The 21,004-nt window shown below is 39.8% G+C and overlaps 1 protein-coding gene across 1 annotated transcript; it reads left to right on the top strand.

Annotated features, from left to right (window-relative positions):
* The first annotated feature begins 1,738 nt into the window (after positions 1-1,738).
* Positions 1,739-20,681, top strand: LOC122668670 (BTB/POZ and TAZ domain-containing protein 3). Its single transcript, XM_043865206.1, has 5 exons — positions 1,739-2,083; positions 2,503-2,633; positions 19,171-19,477; positions 20,147-20,460; positions 20,552-20,681. Exons 1-5 carry the CDS (start codon positions 1,739-1,741, stop codon positions 20,679-20,681), a joined length of 1,227 nt encoding a protein of 408 aa, XP_043721141.1.
* Positions 20,682-21,004: the final 323 nt, after the last annotated feature.

Here is a 21,004-nt window from a genome sequence, read left to right as displayed (position 1 = left end):
TAGTAGTTTTGGAGATAAAATATCTGCGACCTTTCGTCCAAGTTGTGGTCGTGTGGAATAAATTCAGTAGTTGTTACATTCCAAACAGTTCCTTTACTAGGATTTATGAAAACACAAATTTGTGAATGATTTGAAAAGTTTATGGAGTTTCTAGTGTCTTCTCTTTAATTTATATAATGATTTTCTTACAATTTTTTTTTATTTGTTTTTGGGTTATCTGCCTTAGGTGTTGCGGGGGTTCGCTAAGGTATGTGCTTTGTTTGTTAGTAAGATGCTGACAATCAGATGAGACAGCAAGAAGTTGTAGAGCTATTAAATTTGGAAAGCTTGTGAAGTCTTCTTCTAGCTGTGAGATTCTCTTTCCTTTCTTTTAATGAAGATTTCATAACCACATGGGTTTCTATGACAATCTAGTCACTTTTTTAGTACTATAAAGTATTAAATCTAATACTTATGTTTTATTCTCTTCCCTCTACAACTGTGCTTACCGATCTTAGATGCATGTGATAGCCCCCTATTATATAATTATATTGTACACATGGTTCCAAATTTAGACATTTACAAAATATTTCAGTTTCAACAAGAATCAAAACAAAGTGACTACTAAACTTTACATGTTGAAAGTTACAAAATTTGACAGAAATATTTTGGTTTTTGCAGGGGTTGAAATCCCTCCAAAATCCATAATTTCAAACATTGATTGTACCTGAAAGGTCGAAATAGTTCCTTGTGTTCTTTTAACTTTTCTGTTGTTGAAAAGGTTGGAAATATTAAGAGAGCCTCAGGCCTACTCTTATTTCTCAATCTTCAAGGATTTTATCTATGATCGATGTGGCTTTGGTTTCTGTTAAAATTGACGCTCTTTTGTAAATGTTCCTGGAATGTTTGTGAAATGTTGCTAGACTGGCTCTTAATCTGTACATTCATTTAATTTTTCTATTTCTTTTGATATAAAATTTTTGGGCGTTTGACAACTTTTTCAATAAAAGATCTCTTTTTATGAGTTATTTTCATAGCACAGTAATCTTGTTGTGAATGTAGTAAAGATAAAAAACTTTAGTAATCAGTCTATTTTATATAATTTTCTTCCAATTTTAGTTTCATGTTCATGGATGTTAGGATGATCAAACTTCTGTTTTTTTATTATTCTGCTGCTCTTTTCAAAAATGATGGAAACTATCAGGTTATGCCTCTTTTTGCGATAAGTTCTGATTCCATAGAATTTGTTAGTCTGGAATGAAGTTGTCAAATAAGATCCCGCTAAATTAGCTAAGCGAACCATGCTTCGGATATCGCTTGGAGTAAGGCCAATCACTGGATTAAGACTAACAAACCGACCATTCCTTCTCAAAGGCCCAGCTAGAGACGTAGAGCAAGGAACCCCAGAGTTACTTCTTTAAGACAACCTCCAAAACTGCTAATTGTGAAGAAGGCATCAATAGGATTTATAATTTTGATGTTTTTCCTGTTTGAAACCATAAGTTTTTGAATCTGTTTCTGTGCCCTTGCTTTAAATTCAGCAGCAACTTGTGTACTTTAGCTCATATGAAAAATTGGGTCATCCATTGGGAAAATTTAGAGATACAGTGCCAGCAATCTTTATATTTCAACATTTGCAAGAGTTTGATTGTGGATTCAAACTTTCATATGCTTATGTAATTGATCTAATTAATCTCAGATCTCTTTCTTCTTTCTGTGCAGATTTCGGGGGATAGAAACCAGTGAACATCAGGAATTGATGTCACAGTCAGAACTCGATTCGTCCTGGGTATCCTCAATTGGCAATTCATTTAAGAACTCTTTGGGTATACAGATAGAGGAAGAAACTCCGGCTGATTTTTTACCTATTCTGGAAGCTTTCACATCTTCTCAATGCCATATAAGTAATATCCCCCTTCCACCTCCTCTTCCTAGTGCAAACTGTAGAAGTAGAACCAATTTTCGCAAGCAGCTTGACAATTGTAGTTATGTTCCAAAAGAAACAAGAGATACATGGGACAAGCTTTTTAAGGAGGGATACAGGGCAGATGTCCATATTCTCACAGAGTACAATGCCATCTTTCCAGCCCATTCTAGTGTTCTGGTGAGCAAACAACCTTAAGCTTCTGCCAACTAGCTTTCATAGGTTTTTTCAAAGAAAAAAAACTTCTCTCAAAATTTCTCTTATGAATTAACAGTGATAGATCATGATTATGACAGTTAACTATTTCTTCAGATATTCTGAATTCTAAGAAGATTCAGAGAACAAAATCATATGCATCCACATGGTCTATCAACCGTACATTTTTTGGGGGGTTGGGATTCAGTAAAGGGTTATCTTGCACTAGTGAGTTAAAGGTACAAATGCTTTTTAATCCCTCAAGGTACAAGAAAATATGTGGCTTTCTACAGATAATTGGTTAGATCTACATTTAGAGTTTGAACAACAGTACCCCACCATAATCATATATATATATAGTAAAGGGTGACACGGACATTTAGTTATGGCTCTTTGATGTGCAGGGTGTGGCATCCCCTGTTTTGAGGAACTTTGTGCTGCAAGCAAAAGTTAAGGATGGTATTCATTATATCAAGGTTACAGGTGTACCTTCCGAAGCTGTTCATTTATTTATTCGTTTCCTATACTCCTCCTGGTATGTCTGTTGGCCATATTTATTTAATTTCAGTCAGTCTTAAATTCTATCAGTCAATGGAATATGATCATGATACAAATAAGAAACATTTATGCATATTTTCAGACTTATTTTGGTCATTATTGGTGTCACCAGTGTACTTTCATTAATTTTAGTTATCCTGTGCTCAAGAGGAAATGTAATTGGCTTGAGGTTGTCCTCAAGTGATCTTATCCTCTTACTCTGCAAATGGAGCGCTCAGATCTACCAGGATCACTTACGGGTGGGTCAGCTCTTGGATTGAGCAATTCCTGAACGACATATTGAACGATCTTGGATCTTTGAAGATACAGTAGAACCTTCGACGGGTAATCATTTCACAGATTAGGCCATCTTCTCAAGATTATACATACGATGTTGGTCTCATCAATAAGGTGCAGTGGGTGGACGGTAAAAAATTTAGAGACAGTATGCTAATTGCTTAGGTATAGGTTTCATTTTCTTCAAAACAAACACATGTATGGTACTGTATAATATAGCATATATTATGGTTGCCAATAATCAAGTACTTCTGTTGCTACACAGTAAAATATCTATGGAAGGTGTAGGAGTGAGGAATCGCCATACCTTATTGTTATGTTGGCTCCATTAAGATTATATGACATAGAAAGTGGTTGATCTAAAACTATGTAATCACAAAAACGGACAGCGTTAATTGTTTCTGCCACTGGAATCTCTGGTTTTGTGTATGGCTGAGAAGTCTTGAGGTTGAAGACAACCTCAAAATCAGATCGTGGGTTTGTTTACAAACCCTTATTTCTGCTTTTCCAAAAGTACCCTTCCCTTCTTTTATTCTCATTTTTCCACAGTTTACAAACACTTCCAAATCTACCCCTAGTTAAATACAATTCTCACTTGTGCCCTTCCCTGTTTAGCTACCAAATCGCCCCTTAAAAGTTCTGGTTTATTACAAGATTGCCATTGCTTCTTGTACTAGGATTTTAATTGTTTAAAGTGGGCCCATTTGCGATCCAAGCTGGATGTTCGCAACCCCAGATTGCATCAATTGGTATCAGAGACGAAATTCATGGCAATTACTAACACCATGACAGGTCACATCACCAACCCCGAGTTGCACAAGTATATTGGGAACTAGCTGACAATCAGCAGAAGACTGAGAAGTCGGGCTTGATAGGACCGATGCCAAGCTTGAAAAATTCATTGAAGAAACTTAAGGCGTTCTCATTGAGATTTTTGCCTTTATGGAGAGGGCCGAGAAACAAGATGAAGTAGGACTGTTTATGCCAGCTCCTCAGTTTCATACCATACAAATCGAAGATACACCTCAAAGGCAGCAACTTAATCCAGCTATACCCTAGGATATCATATGGAAATTTTCCAACAGGAACTATGGCATCAAGGTTGAGGTTCCAAAGTTCAGTGGTGAAAACGGGCCAGAAAATTTTCTTGATTGGCTTACCAAGTTTAAATGCTTTTCGCTTATAAATCCTTTTCGGACAAGAAAAAATGTGAACTCATCCTCACCAAGTTTATTGGGTAGCATGTTCATGGTGGGATGGCGTACTACATTCGAGGCTTAGCAAGCGCCTTGGACCTGTTACTAATTGGGAGGTCATGAAGCAGATTCTGAACGAGAAGTTTGTTCCTCCTAATTATGAGAAGATCAATTTTCAATAAGGCAACAAAGATGTAGATACTTACACGATAGAGGTCCACAAATTATCTTCATGGTGCTGACTTCAGGAGACAAACCAGCAATGGATTATAAGATATATCAGCGGGCTAAGTACTGAGATTCGACTAGAGTTAGCTAACACTGATTTTAGGTCTGTTGAAGTGGCAACAGCTTATGCCAAGACAGCTGAAGCAAAGTGCAGTTATTTGAAGAATATGCTTAAAAACTACTTCAGTTTATAGACCTCCACCACGGATTGAAGAAATGAAGTCAGAGATTATCAGATGCAATGATCGGTTGAAGAACATCGTGTGTCGTAATTGTGGTGAGAAGGGTCACTTCAACAACAACTGTCCCTATAAGTCTTGTCCCGTGAATGTGGCAGAGAAACAACCAACAAAGAGGGATGATGATATGTAAACCAGAATACCGTGGGGGTATTCTGGTCTTTTGGGTGTTTATTTTTATGTTTCTTATGTTTTTTATGTACTGCCTAGCTATGTCGGCTATGGCAGGGGTATACTTGTCATCATGATGTAATTTTTAAAGTTATAAATATTAGGCCTGGCTGATCACATCGATCATTCAAGCATTCATCCAATTCTGGTTTTGTTAACATGGTATCAGAGCCTTCTTCTCTGATCTAGGGTTTGCAAAACCTTCCCCCCCTCCATCGATCTTCTCTTCTACCCTGCTCCATCGATATTTCTCTTCTTTCTCTTCTTCTCCCTTCCTTGGTTCTCTTCATCCTTCAAGGGCAGCACTAATGAGGTGATCCCATTATGATCTAGTTGCTGCCCTCCATCTCACCTCACATTGTATGCCCTAATTTCTGTTCACGATAGATGCTGTCTTTATTCTCTGCGATTTTTGGACTGCTCTTATTTTTTGAAAATCAACCCTATCGACTTGGGAGGTTGATTGTTCACCTTGGAGCACTACTGGTAGGCCTCTGGACAGCATCTATCACAGCTACATCATCAAATACTGAAGACCCACAAGTTCTAGCCCCTCTTTTCCCTTTATCGGTCTCAACTGTCAGGGTTTTTCAAAACCTTGACACCATATCGATTTTAGGTTTTGGGCTACTTGCTTGGGGAGATTTTTTGAGGGACAGTTCCCTTATCACATTGATACACTCAACCTGATTATCAGCCTCATCTGCTACAGCTTTTTGAAGATCAGATATTTTTAAATTAGTGGATCGATTTCTGCCTGGCTGAATTATGGGTGACTCAGAGATGACTACTGCTACTTCTGGAGGAGATGGTCAGACTAGGAATGACTTTCTTCCCTATGCTGCTGCCATTAAGCTTGATGGAACGAATTATTTAATTTGGGCCAGATCCTTATCCTTGACCGTGGTTGGTAGGGGACTCACTGGCCATCTTACTGGCACCACCAAACAGCCTACTGAAGAAAGTGCTGCCCGTACTAAATGGGCTGCCAAAGATGCTATGGTGATGTCATTTGTTCTGAATTCTATGACCACTGACCTCTCTAGTCAATATCTCCTCCTTGACACTGCTACTCAGATATGGACTGCTGTCAAGGGAACTTATGGTCGTTCAGGTAATGGTGCTCAGGTTTATGAAATCAAGAAAACACTCCAAAATACTACTTAGAAGGAGATGTCTGTCACTAAATACTATGCTGCCCTCAAGTGTTTATGGCAACAATTGGATCAGTATGCTCGATTTCAACCTACTACTACTGCTGACATTACTGCCTATCACTCTTATTTTGATCAGTTTCGGGTCTATGATTTCCTGGTTGGCCTTAATGATGATTATGATCCTATTCGGGTGCAAGTTCTTGGTTGGGTTCCTTTCCCCACTTTAGAGGAGACCTTTTCTTATATTCACAGTGAAGAGACACAAAGGGCTACCATGATGATTACTCCTAAAGTTGAGAGATCAGCCTTACAGACTACTGGCTCTACCCCAGATCCTTCTTCTGACAGTGTTGCTGCTGCTGCTATTGCTACTGCCAAAGAGCCTGTGAAGTGTATCATTGTCACAAGCCATATCACATTAAGGCTCAGTGTTGGAAATTACATGGGAAGCCTGCTGATTTTGAGGCCAAACGTGGTCGTGCTAATATAAAAACAAAGCTAATCACGCTGAAAGTGTAGCTCCAGCTCCCACTGCTGACATTGGTTTCTCCCAGGAAGAACTCCAGGCTCTTTGGCGTCTGTTGAACACATCCACTGCCTTTATTACATCTACTGCCAATTCAGGTTTCTTCTTTATCCGTACAGGTATTTCCTTTGCTGGTCATTGTGCATCAGTAGTCTCCACTCCTTGGATTATAGACTCCGATGCTACTGATCACATGACAGGTTCTTCCAGCCTTTTTAATACATATTTTCCTGCTTCAGGTAAAGATAAAGTCAAAATTATTGATGGGTCCCTCTCCTCCATCTCAGGGAAAAGATCCATTGGATGTTCTCCTTCTCTTACACTGTCATCTATGTTGTATATTCCCAAGTTTACCACTAACCTTCTTTCCATTAGCAGTATCACCAAATCCCTGAATTGTAAAGTGACATTTTTTCCCACTCATTGTGTTTTTCAGGAACTGGACTCGGAGAAGACGATTGGATCGGGTAAAGTGCATGGCGGATTGTACCTGCTTGATGGAGACCCTACATCTACCCAGGCTTTACCTTCTAGGCTCTGTCACCCGACATCTTTCTCTTCTGAATTACACAAATGGCACTCTAGGCTAGGACATCCCCCTTTAGGTACTTTATCCACTTTATTTCCAGCATTAGTTAAAGATTGTAAAAAGGAAGATTTTTTTTGTGAGCCTTGTGTCTTGGCTAAACAAACACGTTCAAATTATCCCATTTCTAATAAAAGATCTTCTTCCTTATCTCATGTTGTTGATATTGATGTGTGGGGTCCTAGTAGAAAATTTTCCCTTTCTGGTTATCGGTGGTATGTAACTTTTATTGACTGCTATTCTGGGTTTACTTGGGTCTACCTTATGCACACAAAAAATGAATTTTTTTCATGTTTTCAGCATTTTCACCAGTTGGTTAAGACCTTTGAGGAGTGACAATGGGACAGAGTATATGGAAGGTCAGTTCCAAAAATACCTTATTGCCCATGGAATCCTCCATCAGACCAGCTGTGTTGACACTCCAGCCCAAAATGTTGTGGCTGAGAGGAAAAACCGCCACCTCCTGAAGGTAGCTAAAGCTCTTCTGTTTACTCGCAATGTCCCTTTCCTTTATTGGGGGGATGTTGTCCTTACTGCGGCCTATTTAATTAATAGGCTGCCCAGTCGGGTTCTGAATTCTAGACCCCCTATTGAGTTATTACTTGACCCTTCTTCCTTTATAGTCCCACCTAAGGTATTTGGCTGCGTTTGTTATGCCAGGGATACAAGGTCCCCTGGTAAACTTGAACCACGTAGTCTCCGCTGCATTTTCTTAGGTTACTCTGCTACACAGAAGGGGTACAAATGTTATTGCCCTCCATCCCGCTGGACTTTGTTAGCATGGATGTCGTCTTTCATGAGAGTGTCATATTATGTGTCCCCACCTCTTCAGGGGGAGAGTATTAGTGAAGATGTGCTGATTATTGACTCTCCACCTCTATTTCAGTCTGTTTACAATGAGTCTGAACTAGTTCGGCCTGCTCCTAGTCCCCCCCTGAGTCAGGGGGAGAGGTCCCTATACAGGGAGAGACTATCTCTATTCAGGGTGAGCAAACTACCCCAGTCCAGACTCCTGTCCAGAGGACAATTAGTGAATTTCAGAGGAGGATTGATGATAGTACTGTGAAGACCTATGCAAGGAAACATAAGCAGTTTCAATCAACTGTTGCTCCAGTACCCATCCAATTGCCGAACCCGAATCCAGAACATGCCTCTCTACCTAGTAATGTTCCTTCTCCTGAGTTACCTATTGCTCTTTGCAAAGGTGTCAGGACTTGCACTCAGCATCCCATATCTCATGTTGTTTCTTATGACTCCCTTTCCCCATCCTTTCGTGCTTTTGTTTATTCCCTTTATTCTGTTCGTATTCCTAACAATTGGCAGGAAGCTCTATCAGATGGAAAGTGGAAGGCAGCAATGATGGAAGAAATGGAGGCCTTGAAGAAAAATAATACATGGGAGCTTGTGGTTCTTCCACCTGGGAAGAAAACCGTTGGATGTAAATCGGTGTTTGTGGTGAAACAGAAGGTGGATGGCACTGTGGATAGGTATAAGGCACGACTCATGGCTAAGGGGTTCACTCAGACATACGGCATTGATTACCAGGAAACCTTTGCACCTGTTGCGAAGCTAAATACTGTTTGTATGTTATTATCCTGTGCAGTAAACCTTGGATGGGATTTGCAGTAGCTAGATGTGAAAAATGCCTTCCTAAATGGAGCACTGGATGAGGAGGTGTATATGGACATTCCACCAGGGTTCTCTTGTGACAAAAACCAAGGAAAAGTGTGTAGGTTGAAGCGTGCACTATATGGGCTGAAGAAGTCACCTCGAGCATGGTTTGGCCAGTTCCATAAGGCCATGATTTCTGTGGGCTATAAACAGAGTAATGCAGATCACACACTCTTTATAAAGAGGGTTGGTGAAAAACTCACTGTTCTTATAGTCTACGTTGATGACATAGTGGTTACTGGCAATGATGGTGATGAAATCAGGCGATTGAAGACCTTCCTTGGACAATAATTTGAGATTAAAGATCTAGGGAAACTAAGATACTTTCTTGGGATTGAGGTGGCCAGATCGTCTAAAGGTATTTTTCTCTCCCAAAGGAAGTATGTCCTAGACTTATTGGCTGAAACCGGGTTGTTAGGCTGTCATCCTTCAGATACTCCTATGGATCCTATTGTTCGGCTCAAGGAAAAAGAGGGTGAGCCTGTTGATAAAGGCCGGTACCAAAGACTTGTAGGGAAGCTGATTTATCTCTCACACACTCGTCCTGACATTGTTGTTGCCGTGAGTACTGTGAGTCAGTTTATGTATGATCCCTACTCTTCTCATATGGAGGTTGTTCTTCGTATTTTGCACTATCTGAAGTCAGCTCCTGGAAAAGGCATTCTTCTGTCTGCACATGGTCACCTACGTATAGAGGCATACACTGATGCTAATTGGGCAGGTTTTGCGGATCGTAAGTCTATTTCTGGGTATTGCTCCTTCGTAGGTGGAAATCTTGTCACATGGCGTAGTAAGAAGCAAAATGTAGTTGCTCGTTCTAGTATCGAAGCTGAGTTTCGAGCTATGGCACAAGGTATTTATGAGTTACTCTGGCTCAAAGGTTTGCTACAAGACCTTGGTGTCCCTATTCGTCCTCCTATGATGTTGTACTGTGACAACAAGGCTGCAATCAGCATAGCACACAACCCAGTACAGCATGACCGTACCAAGCATGTTGAGGTGGATAGGCATTTCATCAAGGAGAAGTTAGAAGATGGGCCGATTTGTATTCCCTTTGTGACATCTACTAATCAACTTGCTGATATCTTCACCAAGGGATTGCCTGGAAAGTTATTTCATCCTAATCTAGTCAAGTTCAAGGTTTGAAAACTCAGGTCTCGGAGCCATCTCGGCCCAGCCCAAAACCGAGTTGAGCCGAGATTTTGCTGAGATCTCGGTGAGTTTGTGTATTTTTTTTTTTTCCGACTCGGAAGCCCATCTCGATGGGTTTTAGACCTCTTTTGGGTCAGAAAATCGGTATACAGCCTATTTTAGGCCATTTAAACCCAATGGCATTATCAGATTTTGCAAAAATAAAGTCTAAATAGGACTTTTACATCGGACCCTTAGTTGGTAGGCGACGACGTATTAAAATAGCATATTATATACATTAATGACATAATTTATGTATATAGGACTCAAACAAAACATTCAATCAATAGGAAAACAACTTAATAAGCATTACAAATGTTAAAGTGAATAAGTGATACATCAAATTGCTCAAGCTTAACAATGTTACAAGTTACAACTATCATCACATAAAATGAGATTGAATCACATATTCATTCCCCATTTGTCCCACATAGTCTTCCCATGACATATTGTTGTTCCACTGTTGCATATAGTTCTCCACAACATTCATATAAGAGTTCTCATCCACATATCTCAAGACCCCTATCCTAGGGTATAGCTGTTGCACAGTGGCGTTAGACCGTTGCCATAAAGTGTTAGATCCACTGCTTATGCTACTGTCATATTGAGGAATGTATGGGACTGGGAATGCTGGACCCAATGCCAGACCCACTGCTTTGATAGTCATACTCATGTGTTGACTGGCCAAACTGACCATAGGCACTATATTCAGAACCGGTGCTCTGTTGGCCATAATCATAGTGATTATGAGGTTGATATGATTGCCACGACTGATGCTCACTATCAGTATCCATACTCATGCTTCCAAAACTTGCTAGCATGGTGTTCATACTCGTGTCATCATACTATGGTTGGTTGTGTTTACGACCCGTCCTTCTCTTATACGTTTTGTTGTAGCCACCATGGTCTTGATCTTGTGTGGCATGTGTAAACTGAGACTCACCTGTGAAACGCACAGGGTCCTCCTACGTTCCCACATCATGCTGGTATTGCTCGCGCATCCCCTCATGACTATCATAATAACCACCACTTTGCATGCCACCACCACCACTACCACCAGCATCACCACCAGTAGGGTCATCACCACCAGTAGGGTCATCACCATCACCATCACCATCATCATCATCAGGAGCAGTTCCTGTTGCATCCTTAAAAGGTCTCGGTGACTCTGAATGTGCACGCCCCTCTTGCGATATATAGTCATCAACATCTGTACCGGTTACGGACGCAATAGTGGAGTCGGGCCTACCTCCAGGCTCATCCATCTCTGGTGCACCACGATCCCTCACCCACTGGAATAGGGGATCCTCATCATCATCAGAGTCCTCCTGGAATATGTTGGCTAGCTCGATGGGATCTGTCATTGTTCTCAAATTCTTCACGTATGTGCCTCATCCTTAGTCTCATATTATAATGCACATATATCAGCTGCTCCAGTCGCTGACTACCCAATCTGTTCCGCCTCTTAAAGTGTATCAATGCGAATGTACTCCAGTTGCACTCGCCCCCAGAGGATGAACAAGTTTGTGAGAGCGCTTTGACTGCTACCTTCCTCAGGTTGGGGGAACTTGTACCATAAAGCACCCACCGGTCAGTTGCATTATAAACATAGAATATTAAGAATATGTGCATTCTAAAGGGATAAAATTATAATTCATAAATATAATGTCATGCCACATTGCCACCTACCAGGGTCTGACTTTTGTCTACCCTCCATTGCAGCTTTTCGACTGAAACTTATTGAGGCCTCTCTGAAGAATTTGATCTATTTTCATTTGAAATATTAAACATTGTTAGAGGCATTAGTATTTTCTATTTAGTAATTACATTCCTTTACTTACTACCAAAGTACCAAAGTTTCATACTCTCACCTCATCATTGCAGTCAGATTGTATCTTGGCATTGGACTCCAATTTCTCAATAACAGTTTCAACTGCCAGTAACAAATCTGTGTATAGCCCAAGATTATGCGAGTACTGGTACTTTGGATTCAAATAGTAGGCTAGTCAAGGGGAAACCACAAATATAACTTGTTAGTGATTTAATACTTTTGAGTTTTGAATATGTAAATGTAAAAACTCATATAAAGTTTAAAGTATGTTGAAGTGTTGAACTCACCAGCATTATGCAATGGATGACTCAAGTGCTTCTCCCACCGCTCATCAATGATGTTAATATATGACCGAGCACTTCGGGGTATTGCAGCTCGGACCATTTCCTTCATCTTCTCCAGGGCAGCATATATGTGGGGCAAGGTAGGCTTCTTCTCCGTGTCAACCATCCTTACTACTGCCACCACTGGCTCTAATATGGCAACAACTTTATACAAGTCCTTCCAAAATTAATCACTTGCAATGGTCTGTTGTGCTACCTTCCCTTCTTCTGTCCTAGAACCTCGCCAAGTAAACCATTGTTCACTTGCAAACATTGACCTCAGACCTACCACCTTCGTCTGAAAGCTCTTCAATGCAATGTAATTGGTGGCAAATCGAGTGACACTAGGCCTCACTAAATCCCCCTTGCATTTTTCCCTCATCATGGCTAAAACATAACCATGGTTATACACAAAGTTGGTCACTTGCCTTGCACTATTGACCACACCAGCCACCAAAGCTTTTTTCCCCAGGTCCTTCAGCATTAAATCAATAGAATGGGCTGCACATGAAGTCCAAAAGAGGAGGATCCTCTTACTCTTCTTGTTCATCAATTTCTCTCCAGCCTTCTTAAAATTAGAACTGTTATCCGTCACAATTTGGATAACGTTCTTTGCTCCTATATCTTCCTCCACCACTTGCCTCAGTAGCTTATACAAGTATGATGCATCCTTTATATGCTTTGATGCATCAACAGATTTCAAGAAGACAGTCTTCCCATTACAACTCACCATGAAATTTATAATGGACTGTCTAGTAGGTCCAGTCCAACCATCAGCCATAAGAGTAACCCCATATGTGTCCCACCTTGGCTTCAGACCTTCTATGTACTCTTTAGGCAAATATACATTATATAACTCATATGGTGTAGGCCCCTCTATCCTGGGCCAGCCCTCCTTGCAGTGTCAAGGAATGCATTATAATATGTTCCTTGTGCTACATTAGCTGGAATGCCATTGTATAGCATGAACTTGCTGAAGGCTTTTCGTGCTTCCTCTTGTTTACCACCAAACACTTGCGGGATGGTTGGCTGGAAGGCATCTTGTTGCCTAAAGGTAGATGGATCCTGCTCAAAAATGGTATCTGGGGAACGTGCTTGCGGTCGAGCTTGGGGCCGTGGGATATCTCTTGTGCCAGTGCTTCTCCTCCTCTCATCTTGTTGCACTGGTGCAGCTGAGCCAGATCTACCAGCTCCTCTTGCTTGCTTATATGCTCTTATATTCTCAAAATGAAAACTTTGCCTACTCTCTGACAAAGTCTGCTGGTAAATCCTCCATTCAGCCTCTGATTCGAACTCACCAGGTGTAGGCCTATATTCAGTATCATCTCCTACTCCTCCATGGATCTCTACACCCGGCCTCTCTATACTCCTCTCAAGTTTTGTGCCATTGCCAGTTTCACTTGGCTCGAAATATTTCGGCATGAGGCAACATCCTTGCCCATACCAGACAAATGTTCCTTTAACCTAGTTGCTCCTCCAGAATTTAGAATCTTTCCACAGTAGTTACACTTTGACTTCTTTTTATCCTTAGACATCGGGACTCCATATAGCCATGCTATATCCCCCATTGTGTAAGAAATATCTTATTTTTTACACTGTTACATAAAAAAACATGTATTAGTAACTATTAAAGACTTAAAGTAAAGTATTAAACACTTAAAGTATTGTATTCATAACTATTAAACATAATATGAAGCTACTAGAACAATCAAATACCTATCACTTATTTATTCCCTAACCCTAGTATTTATTTATTAATTAAAAATAATATTTACAATTTTTATTAAAAATAATTATACCTTCAAATATAAAATATTATAACATAATGATGTATTTGACATCATTTGAAGTTGGAGATTATGTACAAATGTTGTGCATAATTTTCCAACAAAAACAGGTATTTTTCCTTAATTTTATATATATTTTAATAATATTATTATTAAATCTGAAAAAAAATATATTTTTTTTAATGGGTGAAAAAAAAAATGACTCCATGAGACTGTAGAGCATGCAAATTTGTCTAACATATATCAAAATCACATCCAAACAATAAGTATTTATCCTATTTTTTTTAATTTCTTTTTTGAAAAAATTCATTTTAATTTCCAGAAATTATAATAAAAAATTGGGTTTTTGTCAAATGCCCCCCTGAAAATCCCCATTTGTCCAAATGCCCCTTACAACTTTCTAATTGTAAACTCCCCCCTATTTTCAACAAATTGTAACACTTTGATCCAATCCGTTAGTTCGAGATGTTAGAGGTTAGTTTTAGGGGATTTAATGACCAAAATGCCCTTATGATAAAACCAACAAAAAAATAAGAGTAAAGTGACCAAATTGCCCTCATCTTCCCCAAATAGTTTAGGTTTGAAATTGAAAATTGAAAAAACCCTAAATGATTTCAAACCTCTCTGAAAATGTCCATTTGTCCAAAGGAATTATTTTTCGATAATTTTTTAGGGTTTTGTGGACTTGTTAGAATCTTTCTCTCTCTGGACCTCAGCAGGCTGATCACTAGAGGGGCGGAGCAAATGCAACCCATAACCCCACCTGACCTCCTCCTTTAGTCACACAATAACTTCTGGGCTCCTGCAATTCCCCACAAAAATATCTTGCTATATTGCCTGTAACTTCTGACGCATCAAGTGCAGAGGTTAACAAGCATTCAGACAACCCGAATCAGCTTACCGTTGCCCTTACAATATCCAGAATCCAAAACCCTTGATCCTAGCCAACCACTGAACATTATTAGTGACCATCTGAACCCCTGAATTTCTCTTCCAGAATCCAAACCTTGCAAATCCAAATTCTAGATAATCCAAGACAGCTGCTTTCTTCCCTTGCCAAACCCCTAATCCCACCTCAAGTGCAGTTGTTGAAAATCCAAACCCTGTTAGTGCAATAACACCAAGAAGACTCGCATTCACTCTCCAAATCCAGAAATTGGATTGAAAAAAAAAAATAGAAGAAAAATCAATGGGAAAGAAGGGACGGGAACAGAGAAAGAAAGAGAAGTTCGGATACCAAATTCAAGAATCTCAGAATCTGAGTACCCAATATGGAATCTCCAAAAACCCAGATCTCCAAATCAGACGAAATCGATTAAAGGGGAAAACCCACTTAAAAGAAATCAAATTTTCCGAACAAGAAACTCCTCCAAGTAAAAGAGGGAAAAAGAGAGGAAGTTGAGGTGGGAAAGAAAAATACCCCAACCGAAGAGCGTCGCGTATCAGGCCAGAATCCAGTAGTAAGCAAAGGAAACGAACAAAATCCAAACCTTCGAAGCAGGAATTCTGGCCAAGACGGACTTCCAACGGCATGTCGAGATCAAGAACCTTTGATTCTTTTGTGTTCTCAATTGGCTAAAGCCATTAAAGAAGCTATATTCTATTTTCTGGAAAATCGAGATGGAAAGGAGAGAAAGAGAGGAGAAATACCAGAAATAACAAAGAAAAAAATTTGATAATTAAAAAAAAATTATCGAAAAATAATTCCTTCTGTTTTGGAGGTTTGGTTTTCAGTCTAAAAGGATCATGTCGATCAATACGCCCTCCACTGCAACTTCAATTTTGGAGGTTTGATTTAGTTTTGAAGGTTTGATTTTAGGGTTCATCTTCCCCAAATGGTTTAGGGTTTGATTTTCAGTTTCAAACCCTAAACCATTTGGAGAAGATGAGGATATTTTGGTCATCTTATTTTTAAATTCTGGTGATTTTTTATCAGAAGGGCATTTTGGTCATTAGATACCCTGAAACTAACATTTAACGTTTCAAATTAACGGCAAGGACCGAAGTGCTACAAAGTTTTGAAAGTAGGGGGGAGTTTGCAATTAGAAAAGTTGTAAGGGGGTATTTGGACAAATGGGCATTTTCAGGGGGGCATTTGACAAAAACCCTAAAAAATTTAATAACCCAAAAAAAATTCGGCCTCCATCAAGTGATAGATCGGCCAAAGTTGTGTAACATAACTCAAAATCACTTGAATCCACCAAGGTTTCATCAATTTTTTTTTAAAAAAATAGATTTAGGGAAAATGGGTTACCTTTCAAAAATCCTGCAAAAACTTGATCAATCTTGCAAAAGTGGGCTTCAATCTTCAGTTTGGCAGCAAAATCACCTTCCAAAGCTTTCAATCCATGTAAAAAATAAAGAAGGGAATAGAGGATTTGAGAGAAGAAGTGAGCTTTGAGAGATAAAAAGGCCTCTTGACAGAACTCGCCGAGTTCTGTCGAGATGGCTTATAACTTATAACTAAAATGGGTCAAAAACCCACCCGAGACCCGAGATCTCGCCGAGATTTTCAATTTCTCTTCAGTCATTTGCATAGTCACCCGAAACAAGAAATTACCTGAGATCTCGGCGAGATATGGTATTTTTTACACTCGACTGCCATTTCGACTCGGTTTTTCGAAAAACCGAGAATCTCGGCGAGATTTCGGACTATGGTCAAGTTGGGCATGATCGACATCTTTGCTCCAACTTGAGGGGGAGTGTTGAATAATGTAAACCAGAATACCGTGGGGGTATTCTGGTCTTTTTGGTGTTTATGTTTCTTATGTTTTTTATGTACTGCCTAGGTATGGCCGCTATGGCAGGGGTATACTTGTCATCATGATGTAATTTTTAAAGTTATAAATATTAGGCTTGGCTGATCACATCGATCATTCAAGCATTCATCCAATTCTGGTTTTGTTAACACTTATACTTTAGAGGATGATGATGAAGTTGAGGCTTACTCTGCTAGTTTTTCATTATTCTCGAATAGACTAGTTGTTTCATTGAGTTATTACAAAATTTTTATTTCAATTAGATAATGTTAGTTGTCATAAGCCAGTAGGAGATTGAGTCAAACTCTGATTCTATTTTCAGTTTTCTGTTTTCGATTCCAATAAGGAGACTTTATTTTCTTCTTTAAAATAATTCGTAATCAATGCAAGGTTAGAGATTTGAATGAAAGCTTTGTTGAGTTGATACTGATGACTGCCATCTGCGCGTACCTCTCCTCTTCTGATCTTCTCTCTCGTCTCAGGTACTGTCTTTTCCCCTTAGACTTCTTCTTTTCCATATTGTTCTACTTCCAATCTCCTTTCCTTCTTCTTACTGTAATTTCCTGTGGCCATCTTTTTTTTTGTTTCCTGCTATACACCTATCGACAGGTTTGAGAAAGTAGGATCGATCTCATTCACGTTTAATCCATATGGACCGAGATTTTGGGCAAAGGAATCTCTTTCCTGGGTGACTCAAACCCCCAAACCCTGGTTCTTGAACTTCCTTCCATCATGTGATTGAACTTCAGTTTCAGATTTGAAGCCAACGATATCATTGAATTCAGTTTCAGAACTATGGAACTCTTGATTTGTTTGCTGTTTATGGAAACCATTAGTGACCCTTAAGAGAGTAGTGAGTTGCGATTTCCTCCCTAAATCCCCAACTCAATTCGACTTATAGTGGAGGAGATCTCTTCTTCGACCCAGTTTCTTCTACCGCTGGTTCCTTATTTTGTCGAAGGTTGAAGATCAGCCGTAAATATTAGAGGATAAAGAGGTTCGTCAAAGTGATTCTTTCAAATACCTGGGCTCTATCATAAATAAAGAAGGCGATATAGAGGATGACGTTTCCCAGAGAATTAAAATAGGATGGTTGAAGTGGAGAGGTGCAAACGACATTGTGTGTGATCTGCGTATTCCTGTAAAACTCTGGAAAATTTTATAGGACCGTCATTCGACCTGCCATGATGTATGGTGCAGAGTGTTGGGCAGTGAAGAAGCAGCATATTGATAAAATAAGTGTGGTGGAGATGAGGATATTGAGATGGATGTGTGGCAAGATTAGAAAGGATAAAGTTAGTAACGACCTTATTAGAGTGGAGTTGGGAGGTGCCCCTATACATGAGAAGCTACTGGAGAGTCGTTTGAGGTGGCATGGTCATTTTCTACGGAGGCCTCTGGATGCTCCAGTTCGGAGGAGTGACTTGAATCGAGTAAAAGGATTTAAGAGCTGGGGACAGGCCTAAAATGACCTTAGGAGAAGTAGTGAGGAAAGACTCGCATAGTTTGGGGCTCCTCTCTAGCATGGTATCGAATAGAAATGCTTAGAGGACCTCGATACATGTTGCTGACCCTTTTTAGGTGGCTTTGGTGTTTTCTGCAGATGCTGTTGTGCTCTTAACCTTTATTATTATTATTATTTTTTTTTGTCTCAGTCTTTTCAAGGATCCATGTAGCCGACCCCATTTAGTTGGGATAAGGCTTTGTTGTTGTTGAAGATGAGCCGTGAGTTGGTTTTTGCTATTATATTTACATAATACCCCTCTCGTTTCTATTAATTCTATTTTGTCCTATACCTTATAGTTGCTTCCAATTCTGTCAACAGACAAAATATGGAAAAGACAATTGTGCCCTAACCGACATCCACTTTCAAAGTAACCCCTTTACAATTCTGGTTATTTACCATATTGCCATTCCCCCCTTGCAACTTTAGTTTATTTACAGAATTGCCATTATTCTTAAATATTTGGTTATTGCACATTTGTGTGGGCCCATAAGTGACCCAAATAGGGTTTTCACACCCCGGGACCACATCAGCCCCTACTTCCAAGATGATGTTATCAATTGCGACTATTGGATAGAGAGGTCAAAGTCCTGATTGGCCATATGTTCAGGAGCAAATTCAATTGTTTAACCTCCGATGTAATGGACCTTCTCATGTAGGTCCAGGCACCCTCTTCATAGTCCTGGATTTTTTTTATGGTTTGTTTTGCCACCTGGCCTGCTCGGATTGGCTTGAACTTGAAATGTGGGTTGGGGATTTTGGGGTCAGTCTGTCCACAAAATTTGGGTCCCGTTGGGTACCATAAAAATTGTTGGGTGGATAAATTTGCTGTATTGTTTCCAAGACCTTGAACGTGAATGAGTTCCTGGACCAGCTTTGACAATAAACAACCTGATGTGTTCATTTGTGCATTGGGACAAATTAAAAGAGATCGGAATTTTGGATTTGGCAATTTCAGTCCATCTGGAATAAGTTCACTATGTTCTTCTATATGTAGACAGTGCTTTTCTGCTTGTTAGTTTTTATTAAAGTCCTTAAGAGATGTCTTATATTTGATTACTATGGACAGCTATGAGAAGGATGAGTTGAAGAAGTTTGTCCTTCACTTGCTAGTTTTGTCTCACTCGTTCTCGATTCCATCACTTAAAAGAGTTTGCATAGACCACCTGGAGCAGGACTGGCTTACCACTGATAATACAGTTGATGTGCTTCAATTAGCCAGGAAGTGTGATTCACCACGTCTCTCTCTCATATGCGTCCATCGGATAGTGAAGGACTTTAAGACCATTTCTGGAACGGAAGGATGGAAGGTGATGAAGCAAGCTAACCCTGCCCTTGAGCAAGAGCTTCTGGAATCAGTCGTTGAGGCAGATTCTGTAAGTCGGATCCCATATTTCTTCGGATTAATTTATGCTACTTCTGTTAAAATTGTTTAATAACATAGACCAAGTTGGTTCGAAAGAAATTATCCTAGTGTCTCTCTCTCTCTCTCTCCAAGTGGGCTCAAAGAGTATATCTTATGCAAATATAACTTTGTCTTAATAAGATGTGGATAGTTGCAGAAAATAAATTTACTATTTAAATTGTATTATTTGTCTACAGTTTTAGGAAACCTGATTAAAAAAATGATCTGTGTCACTCTGACTGTCAGGATGCAATGGCATCCCCGCACTACCAGGTCAACTCCTTTGGATCCCTAAATCCTATGTTCTCATTGTCTACTTGAGATAATTGTCGATTAGGTCAAGGTGTACATCTGTTGGGAATGTCAAATGGAAGTAGTTCCGTCTTCGTCAATTGTTCTGCTTGGGACCTCATGTAGGAGCTACAATACTGATGAATTTAGTCCAGGCTCCCATATTCTTCATGTTATTCATTGCTTTACGGAAGAAGGCTTGGTCACATATGGTTCTGGTCCTGCATTGTTTGCATGGTCGAGTGTTCATTCCTTGTCTCTAGATTTTGTTTTTGTTTTTATATGACTCCTTGTTTCTAGAAGTTGATCATGGAAATCTAGCTATTATTTTAACTGAATTCTGGTGCAGAGAAAGGAAGAGAAGGTGAAAAAGATGGAAGAGAAGAAGATCTGCCTGCAGCTGTATGAAACGATGGAGGCTCTGCTGCACGTATGCAAAGATGGGTGTAGGACAATTGGGCCTTGTGACAAGGTGCTGAAAGCAAGCCAGGTGTCCTGCGGCTTTCCAGCATGCAAAGGGGTTGAGACATTGGTCCGCCACTTCTCTAGTTGCAAGACACGCATCCCTGGCGGATGCATTCAGTGTAAGCGCATGTGGCAGATGCTTGAGCTGCATTCCCGCATGTGCATCGATCCTGATTATTGCAAGGTTCCTTTGTGTGGGTAAGCGAGCAACTCCGTGAATATGAAACTGTTTACATAGATCAAACCGAATTGATTGTTATTATTTGCTTATGCTCTTCTATTCTTTTAGGCATTTCAAGGAAAAAATGCAGCACCATAGCAAGAAAGACGACATGAAGTGGAGGTTGTTGGTTACCAAGGTGATCGCAGTAAAGAACACAAAAGGGCCGTTCTCAGCCTGGAGACCCGCCATGTTGTGAGCCAGCCCAATAATGACAACATATTTCCATCCAAGCAGTAGCTTCTTGACCCAATCAAGTAGTATTGAAAAGCTTTACCTTGAATATTGTCATGTATATTCTCAATAAAACTCCATAATATAAGTGAAAAGAAAGCCTTCTTGCAACCTTCTATTCTGATTTTTCTCATTTCGTTTCATATAACCCAATTTTGGTGGGGTTGGATAGGTGACAAGGTCAAGAAATTGCAAATCCATGGTTAGCGTTGTTAGAATTTAAGCCTCGGGAAATTAGAAACCCATTGTAGCTCTGTTTTTTGATTGGGTGGTTGTTTTTGTGTGTGT

Source organism: Telopea speciosissima, chromosome 7 (assembly GCF_018873765.1).
Source record: "Telopea speciosissima isolate NSW1024214 ecotype Mountain lineage chromosome 7, Tspe_v1, whole genome shotgun sequence".
In the NCBI taxonomy this organism is placed as follows: domain Eukaryota; kingdom Viridiplantae; phylum Streptophyta; class Magnoliopsida; order Proteales; family Proteaceae; genus Telopea; species Telopea speciosissima.
The sequence above is the reverse complement of the archived record's forward strand: the minus strand, read 5'-3'. Positions and strand labels throughout refer to the sequence as shown.

What these genes read in the sequence shown, in the direction of transcription:
- LOC122668670 (XM_043865206.1), top strand. Translation starts at nt 1,739, where the DNA reads ATGTCACAGTCAGAACTCGATTCGTCCTGGGTATCCTCAATTGGCAAT. An exon ending in CAGCCCATTCTAGTGTTCTG is followed by an intron (nt 2,084 to 2,502) that starts GTGAGCAAACAA and finishes TTTGATGTGCAG; the next exon opens with GGTGTGGCATCCCCTGTTTT. An exon ending in CAGTCGTTGAGGCAGATTCT is followed by an intron (nt 19,478 to 20,146) that starts GTAAGTCGGATC and finishes ATTCTGGTGCAG; the next exon opens with AGAAAGGAAGAGAAGGTGAA.